Below are 9614 nucleotides of genomic sequence, written 5' to 3'. Positions count from 1 at the left end.
GATGGAAGACTTATAAAATGAATAATATAAATAAAACATCAGCAAAGTTTAATAGTAGTTCTGAAGGTAACACTGTATTTGAAGGGGGTTGAATAAGACTGTCATGACACTGTCATAAACATGACATAACACCTGTCATGAACATGAATGAGTCTTCATGAATATTTATGACTGTTGTCATAAAGTGTCATTTGGTAAATTATGACACTTTTAATAGAAAGTTGACATTATTCAAAATGTCTTTGTTATGATAACTTGACATTAACCAAGAAATCATTACTGTTTAAACTTTACCTTTAATAACATAAAGTTACCTAATTTTTTAAAGTGAAATCAATAATACTTTTATAACAAATTTATGTCAGTAATGATTTCTTGGCAGAAAATGTTTGGAAACCACTGGGGGGGCGCAGAAGAAAAAGTTTGGGAACCACTGACCTAAAGCATTATCAGAGTCTTTGTGACATGTAAAACACTGCAGTAAATAGCATCAAAGGTACCGTATCAGTGGTTCTTAACCTTTTTTGAGGTACCGAATCCACCAGTTTCATATGCACATTCACTGAACACTTCTGTAGTGATAAATAAAATATTATTTTTCCCCCAAATTCAAAACATAAGGGTGACCCAACTAGAGTCTAGTTGGGTCACCCCAAGATCACTAAGTCTTCTTAAAAGGTTAGAGTCTCTGAGAACAGTTCTTCAAAATATAGTCAGTGTTTTCAGCAAAGTTGAGCTGACTGTCCAGGAACGACCCAAGGTATTTAAAATTTGCCACAGTTTCAAAAGATTGACCATCGAGAGAAACTGGAACCACTTTATGGTCTTGTTTAGATCATTTAATTAGCCCTACATTCTTAAGAGAATGAAAAACTAATAATAAATAACAAAGACTTTGTGGTATTCTGATTTAGTAATGCAATTATACTAGTTGTGTTACCACCCCCACGGCACTAGCAACCCTGAAAAGATGCGACTGAGGAGCAGATTTAGAAGTACGCAGAAAGCTACAGAATTTGGTAAAAACTGTGAGCTTTGTTGAAGTAATTAAAGACACAAGTTCAAATTCATGGTGAGAGTGGAACTCCTTCAATCAGTGCTCCTTCGCAGCACTGATTGGCTCAGCAATGTAACGTGATCCTCTCCAGCAAGTGATGGCAAAGCGGGAAGAGTCATCACGACTTTACACAAGTGTGTCTTTACCTCCGTGGCAGAGGCTCTGCCCTGAGACCGATTCATCGAACCCCTGGGGTTCGATCGAACCCAGGTTAAGAACCACTGTACCATTATCTTATCCAGAACAGGAAGCATTTTTCTGCTGCACAGGATTTGATTTCAGTACAACCCAAACATTAAACCTGGTGTGGCACTGAAAGGGTGAAAATGTGTTATTCATAGCAAATACCTCACTCTTTACCAACTGAATTATACTTCAAATTGCCACTGTTAAGGACCTAAAATTGTAGCCAACAGTTCAGTTCAGATGAACTGAAGAGTTCAGCTCTTCTGAGTGACTCCTGCTGCGCTCAGGTGAACACATCCATCCATCCATCCATCCATCCATCCATCCATCCATCCATCCATCCATCCATTTTCTTACGCTTATCCGGGGTCAGGTCGCGGGGGCAGCAGCTTCAGAAGGGAGGCCCAGACTTCCCTCTCCCCAGCCACTTGTTCCAGCTCCTCTAGAGGAATCCCAAGGCGTTCCCAAACCAGCTGAGAGACATAGTCCCTCCAGCGTGTCCTGGCTCTTCCCCAGGGCCTCCTCCCTGTGGGATGTGCCCGGAACACTTCACCGTGGAGGCGTCCAGGAGGAATCCTGACCAGATGCCCGAGCCACCTCAACTGGCTCCTCTCGACGTGGAGGAGCAGCGGCTCTACTCTGAGTCCCTCCCGGATGACCGAACTTCTCTCCCTATCTCTAAGGGAGAGCCCAGACACCCTGCGGAGGAAACCCATTTCGGCCGCTTGTATCTGTGATCTCGTTCTTTCAATCATGACCCATGATTGAAAGATCTACGAGGGTGGGAACGTAGATCGACCAGTAAATTGAGAGCTTCGCTTTTTGACTCAGCTCTCTCTTCACCACGACGGACAGGTACAGCGCCCACTTCACGGCGGACGCTGCACCAATCCGCCTGTCGATCTCCCGCTCTCTTCTTCCCTCATTCATGAACAAGATCCCGAGATACTTAAACACCTCCACTTGAGGCAGGACGAACCCCCTGACCCACAGTCAGGCAATAAAACCAGACAACAATCCACTTCACAACAAGCTTGTTTCTTTTATTTTCTGCTACTGTCATGTCGAGTCACTTTAGGGTTGACCATCAATTGCAGAGCCTCAGTACCAGGTCCTCACCACAGGGGCATTGATCTATCATGCTGTTTTATGAATAGAGCTCTTTGCTCCACTGGGTTACCATTTTACTAGCCCAGAAGAAGATAAAAGACAATCAATATTTTATGCAAGCAGTGATATCTTCTATTGAACATGAGGAAGAAAAAAAGCTTCCCACCTCAGAGCAACATGAGGGTATAATTACTTTGGTTCAGTCTAAAGTACTGAACCAAAATGAGAGCTGTTTAATAATGAGGAATTTCAAATCAATTTAGATACAAAGTTTAGGGTGAATTAAGAGTTACTTTTAAAAATTAGGTGAATATATCCAAGGTTTCATCTTCATAATTATGCACAATTATCAAGTATTATGACTTCATGTCGCCTGTCCCAGATTAGAAACAGTCATGTTTTGCAGCCATAAATTATAGCAAAAATGTTTTGTTTTCTAATTTCTAAGTATACCAAAAAAAAAAAAATCATAAATGTGGCTACCATTCTTGGAACTTTAATTAGAAGGAAAAGGAATGACATGAATAGGTAATTCACTGATGGTAAATGGAACATCACCTCCTAAAGGTGACCTTGTTGAACAGGAGAATTCACTCCTTAAATCAATTGTCTCCAACTTAAATACTCTGCATACTCTTTCTAGCAATGGCTAATTCTTCTGAGTTCACTCAACAGGTCTACATGATCAACTCTGACCTTTTGAGAAAGATGGTGTAGTGACTCATGTTTAAAATTTCTGTCCCATATTTTTTGCTTTGGGCAAATATAAAAAAAATATAAAAAGAAAATATTATTTATTTATTTACTTATTTTTATTTTTTTTACCACAGCTCTTCACCAAAGCATCACTTTTAATTATCTGTTCTTTTTACATCAGGAAGTCAAAAATCTAGCATCATGCTTACCACTGAAGATTAACAAGAATTATTCTGGTCAGATGGAATTGACCAGAATATGGTGGGTTCTAATCTGATCCTGATATCTGAGTTTACATGTCACCTGATAATGATATTTTCTGATCCACAACTTAAGTTACTTAAAGAGTTGTTTTCACTCATGGGAATATGGTCGTTTATTCAATTGCACTATTCTTCCATTACTTATGAATAGAAAGTCAACATATTTAAACCCCTCAGCTTGAGGCAGAGGTTAACCTCTGTCCTAAAAGGAGCAGCCCATCATTTCCATGTGGCAAGACCAAACAAGTAGTTTGGAGAATATCAATTCTGTTCTGACAAATGCACTAAAACAACTGAGTAAAACTGTAATTCTCCTCTTCTCTGCCTTAATTACATTGAAAGTACAGAAAACCGCTACCAACTGTACCTGAAAGCAAAAGGAATTTGTCAGAAATGGGATTCACACCTTACATTGCGTAAACATAAGTCCAACTACTCCCAGCTGATACAGCTTAATTTCACACATTGGTGCTGGCTCCTCCCCTACCAGTGAAGTAGGATCCCCCACCATGATCGTGGATCCATAAACCATATAGATGCCACTACCTCTTACTGTCTTTGTGAATTTAGTGAAATCTTAACTTGCCTATACATTAAGAAACACCATCATAAATGTGATTTGTTGATGAAAGTGTAAGGCATTGGTTGCAAACTCCACTCCTTGAGAAGTCCTGCAACTTTTAGATGGCTCTCCCCAGATTTTTTTTTAGATGTCCCCAGATGAGTCAAGATTTTATACCATTCACTCAGTAAAATAAATTATTTCAGCTTTAATATCTTCAGGTAACTGAAGATATTAAAGCATCAACCCTACAGCAGAACATAAATAATTATTTTTCTGCATAAGCCAGATAGAGACAAAATTCATGACCATATCATTTAAGTACCCGTTCAACATTTATGTCATGTCACCTTATCATTTAATGACATGCATAGAACTCAAAAGGGTCTGGGCAATATAAGCAATTCAGAATGCAATCTTAGGTATATCACAACGTAGAAAATGCCAAAGCTTTTGTGTGGTTATTCCACATGAGCACTACACAACCCGTCTTTATAAGTAAAGCAGTAAAAAAGCAATACGTGCAAACTCTATTCTTCAACTGAACAACTGTAACATTTCAATGCAAAACAAAAAGTGAAAAGGTTAATATTCTAATAAAGGGATGGGAGTGATTTGTTCTTATAGCTCTTACCACAGAGGTAGGTTTCATTTTCTTGCTGAAACAGCAATAATGAGGATGAGGATGGCGAGGATCAAGGCTCCGGCCAACAGAAGGTAACACTTTCTTTTTCTCAACTGCCTCTGTAGACCAAAAGAAGCATATTTCATCATTAGAACATAATAAGCATCTTACGTTTAAGAGGATATATGTAAACGTTCTAACATTACATTCCTACAATAGCATAGGGAATCTGGTTGTCAGCTAATCCATGGGGGTCCAATATATTTTATAGTGGTATTTGTTTGATTATGTGACAGTTAAAGCAATGCAAGGATTATGGGGTGTTTGATGTAGAGAAGTAATGTAGGTGGGGTGGTTGTTTTCACATGGGGTCAAAACTGGAGGGAAATAAAAATAATATAGTAATGATAATACAGTTCACTTTTTAAATCAACCTGGAGAAAAATTACACAGAAATCTGAAAATACATTCAATAAAGCATCACAATAAATGAGTGCTGACTTTGCTCAGCCTTTATAGAGATTTTGAGTCGGTGTGACCAACGGGATGTTTACAATATTTAGCCCCTCTATCACACACAGAAACACATATGTATATGGTTACAATTATTTGCTGCAACTGGGACGATATGATGGAAGTTTCTGTCCCAGTTTTTCTGTAAAGCTGTGCTTCGTAAATAGCAGCAGCAGTGCAGCTAGCTATGTGTTCCAGTATGAACGGACAAGAAGCAGCCAACAAGCAGCAGCTGAAAAAGCCCGCCATATTTCATTCATATTCCATTCACCCCTGATGGTCCTCTGAAAAACAAGGGAAACTCAGCATGGTCAAATATAAGTTGCCACAAAAAAATCACATGCTCTAAGGTTGGACCACCTTTAACTTTGACCATAGCACACAATGTAGCATTGTTTGACTAAACTTATGCAATGTCGCAAGATTTATTTCCATCTGGCATTGCTTTCATTTTTCAGCAAGACCATGTGTTGATGATGGCAGAATCTGACCACTGTGCCAATCCTTCTCCAGAACATCCCAAGATTTTCAGTGGAGTCTGAACTCTCCATGTGGAAAAACAATACCTCAGATTCCCTGAATTAAATTAAGTAACACGAAATATACTTTGTAGTACATTTATTTATAAAATGTTACATTTAAGCAGTATTTTAACAGTTTATTTATTTGTTTACTTTTGATCCTTTATAGTTTAGAAAAGGGTTTTTAATTTCATTTTGGGCTGTATCAAAAATCTGAATGTTCTAAAAGGGCTGATTGTGCCACAATACATTAAGAAAACCAATTAAATTGTTAAAATACCAATAAATAGCTGTTCCTTCAGGATTTTGTGATTGTTTTAATGATTTTTAAAAATCAAAATTGCACATTATGTGGTGCCAAATTAGAAATGTTTGATAGGAATTTTTACGATGTTTGCGCTAATGTATGATGATAAATGTGACGTTTTATTACTCAATGCTTTTAACCAATTTTAAGAAAATTTGCAGTAAAATAAGTAAAAAATGTGGAGATTTATCACCAGTGGGGAAACTGAGCTTCTAAAATTTGTCTCACAAAACAAATTAAATTAAAATTTTCATGTCAATTAGCTTCTGGTGTAAAAGTAAGAGCCATGTTAGCTGTGGTGTGCAGAACAATTGTAGGAAACATTGAAGAGCAGGGTTATGGGGATATTTCTATATTTTCCTTAGCTACTTGTCTCCTCGGGCGGTTACGATGTGTTGGAGCACAGAATCTATGTTGTTTTGAAACGCTTTTCTCCCATTTTTTTCCCAGCCTGTTTTCTGCTACAAAGGCAGCGAGAACAGCGGCGTTAGACCAGAGCCGAGGCTGGAGTCTTTAAATCCTGACGCGCTTCAAAGCACGGAGAGAGCAATTCATCTTCTTATCTGAGACTCAAAACAGGCTTTCTGTGTGGAAGAGAGAGGGAGAGAGGAGAAGAGCGAAGATGGAAAGAAAAAAAAAATGCTGTCGAGTAATTTTCCGTTTAAACGTTCCACTCCACAACAATTTGCATAAGCAGCCCTGCGTCTGTGATAAGAAGATTGGTAATTTTCAAAGGCTCTGTGGGGATTGAGAATTAAAAGCCTTTCTCCACTATCTCCCCTCATGCAGCTGGCCACCACAGATTCCCCTGCCTCTCTCTCACATTTCCTCCTAAACTACTCCTTATAAACTTTCTCTTCCTCTCTCCCTTTTTTCCTGTTCTCCTCTTTCCTCCTTCCTCCCCACCCGCTCCTCTAATACATCCTTCCCTCTCTTTTTCATCCCAATGCTGCTGTTATTTGGGGAGTACACAAAAATAAATAAGGTAGATTTGGGAACAAGAAAGGGCTTAACATGACAAAGGAAGTGTTGCAGTATTTTTAAACTGGAATTTTACAGAGCGCTATGCGGACTAAGCGGGAGGACAAAGCAGCAAAAAGATGGGACGCTCTTATCACCAACAACTTAATCTTCCAGAGTGTGTCTCCTTAGTGCTGGCACTTCACGGCAGATGGGTGGCGCAAAATGTCAGAAGAAATACATACTTTCACAGTTTGAAAATCAAACTTAAATCCTCCAATGGGGATGTCTCATATGTTCTGGCATATCATAAGGTCAGATAGTTTTAAGAGTTCTAAAACTGGTTGCCAGGTGATCTGATATGTTTACAGCTGATTTTTATATCGATATTGAATTTTCATCATTATCTAAAATATCAAAGGAAGGTGAATTATAATTTTGAACATTGTTGTCAGTTTGAGTGTCTGGTCCTACAGTGGATCTTTATCTGGTATATCACTTTTAACCGACTGACTTCCAAACTACAATCCACAAACAAGTGTTAATTTCTATTATTACAAGCCATATATTACCAATGTGAAAAGGATTCACCAGCCAGCTGTCTAGAATGGTGATGAAGTGGCTGATGAATTTGAGTTTTTCTGTTTCCAAAGGCACCTTGCAGTAACCAAGCTGGTCATGACTGCTGTCTGCTGTCTTTCTGTCTCTATTGAAAACATGTAGTGTAGGACGATCTGATGATACATCAACATTATGTTAGGCACAACCTCAAACTAAAGATCTGTGTTCCTGAGCCTTAAACTCAACCAGTCAACTACAGTGGTGTGTAAAAGAGCTTGATCCTTTCTGATTTCCTTTATTTATTCCATTATTTTTATTTTTTTGCAAGTTTGTCGCACTAAAACATTAAATCAAATTAAACATTAAAGATAAATAATACAAAATGCAGATTCTAAATCTACATTTGACCACTCATCTTTGCAGAATATATGTCATTTAGTCACATTGGAGGGTTAAAAAAGCATGAACTGACTTTTCAAGTCCATGCCACAGCACCTCAATTGAAATGAAGATCCTTATCTGCCTTCTTATATGCAGAAGGCAAATAAGAAGCTCAAGAAGTACCAAAGAGGCCACAGGAAAGCTGTGGCAGCCCTACAGGAGGAAAGTGGTTATGGTAGAGATAAAAAGACTTCCACACTTTACCAAAATATTTGTGACTACTTAATGTCTTAACACGACATTTTACTGCAATAACACTGTGAATGCAGTTTATGGTACTGCCCAACTAATCAACTATCTCACTTATCTCTACATGTTGGAAATGCTTCCTCAGTCTCTAGGAGGGAAAAAAAATCTTGTGTGACATGAGAAATGTCCTCATAATCCAGTAATGTAATGCAATGATAATGACCATAATATTCTTCTCTCTTTATCGCATTTGGTTGGGAAAATTGGAAGTCCATAAAATAAATAATATTTACAGCAGAACTGCCTCACTTGTAATCGGCTTATGTGCAATTTACATAAACCTCAGTGTCCCTTGCAGCCACCCTGATTATGATATTTAAGAGGAGCAGCAAATAAACATAGACTTCATGGCCAATTTTGGCATCATGAGAAAACGACCTGCAATAATAATCATCAGCAATGCAGCAAAAACCTTAAACACCATCAGCATATTTGATGTTTTGCAGATTGGCTTTGGTAAAAAAAGTTCAACTTTTGCTAAGTTGCCACACAGAGCCATGCCCGGTGGTGTCCTCCAGAAAAGCTTAGATTTGACCTTTTACTGTTTATTATTATGGTTTTGGTTTAGTGATGTTTATTCCAGATCAATCCTACCAATTCAAAAATACTGATGTTTATGTGGTCAACATGTTAAAAAATATCATTTCAGAATGAACATAATGATGTTTTTACTCATGAATATTATATCACATTATATTTAGAAAAGGTTTTGAGATAATTCAAAGACTAATATTTTAACAAGGCTGTATGAACTTGTAAGCCACTGAACGCCACCAACAGAACCTGTGGAGTTTGGTGTCCATTAATTTTAGCCAGGATTTTCTAGAAGACAGTAGAGGAATCAACACAAACAGAAAAAGAAGCGGGTATTAGTATATATAGAAATTAGATATTTCAGTCTGAAATATGACAAAGTGTGACAAACATGAACGACACATGGTAAGTGATGCAGAACAGCAGATGTTAATGTGACTGAGGAAAAATGACATTTCTTAAGTCCTAAAGAATGAATAAAGCTGTTCCGTTTGGACGCGTCACAGATCAGTTTGGAAGTTTCTCTCCCTGACTTTGTGTGTCTGTCTTCGCCTTTGTTTTTGTTTTGTTTTTTTCCATTCAACTGGTCTGCCTCTGCAAAGACAGCGAACGTCTGGATTGGTGGAGAGCTAAATTGCTCGGTGTGAGCTCCGTCACGGCTCAGCTCTCCTTGAGATAATGAAATGACAATTAATGGGAAAGCTGTTGCTGTTCGCTCATTTGTTCGCTTGGAAGTGGAGCAGCAGCTTGGGAGGAAAGACAAGAGAGCACTGCTGTCAAGACGGGAGCTGGAGAGAGCTCAATAGTTGTTTTAATAGTACATATAGCGGGGTATTGGATGTCAATAATTTATGTAAATTAGGAGATGACTGAATAAACAGATCAGTTAAAAAACATTTTGTGTAATGGGCCACAGCCAGTGGATGTGTCTGTAGGGACAGCAAACAATGAATATCTGTAGATCTAAATCCAGCCCATCTGACAGTCAACAGGCAGGAGGCAGAGTAAACACATACACATGTTCACACA

At 38.4% G+C, this 9614-nt stretch overlaps 1 protein-coding gene and 1 long non-coding RNA gene across 2 annotated transcripts in view; both read right to left on the bottom strand.

The window, feature by feature from the left end:
* Nucleotides 1–1593, bottom strand: part of LOC107836031 (uncharacterized) — a 2034-nt gene extending 441 nt beyond the window's left edge. The window contains exon 1 of the long non-coding RNA XR_001661886.1: nucleotides 1285–1593. This is a non-coding gene — a long non-coding RNA (uncharacterized LOC107836031). The remainder of the gene's footprint in view (nucleotides 1–1284) is intronic.
* A 675-nt stretch (nucleotides 1594–2268) lies between these two features.
* Nucleotides 2269–9614, bottom strand: part of tsnare1 (T-SNARE Domain Containing 1) — a 69742-nt gene continuing 62396 nt past the window's right edge. Inside the window, exons 9-10 of the mRNA XM_016670683.1 lie at nucleotides 4509–4618; nucleotides 2269–2430 (exon numbers count right to left, since the gene is read on the bottom strand). Coding sequence (XP_016526169.1) covers nucleotides 4609–4618 — 10 coding nt within the window. The 3' untranslated portion in view covers nucleotides 2269–2430; nucleotides 4509–4608. The remainder of the gene's footprint in view (nucleotides 2431–4508; nucleotides 4619–9614) is intronic.

The sequence above is a fragment of the Poecilia formosa genome, unplaced genomic scaffold (genome assembly GCF_000485575.1).
Source record: "Poecilia formosa unplaced genomic scaffold, Poecilia_formosa-5.1.2 Scaffold36, whole genome shotgun sequence".
Classification (NCBI taxonomy): Eukaryota; Metazoa; Chordata; class Actinopteri; order Cyprinodontiformes; family Poeciliidae; genus Poecilia; species Poecilia formosa.
The sequence above is the reverse complement of the archived record's forward strand: the minus strand, read 5'-3'. Positions and strand labels throughout refer to the sequence as shown.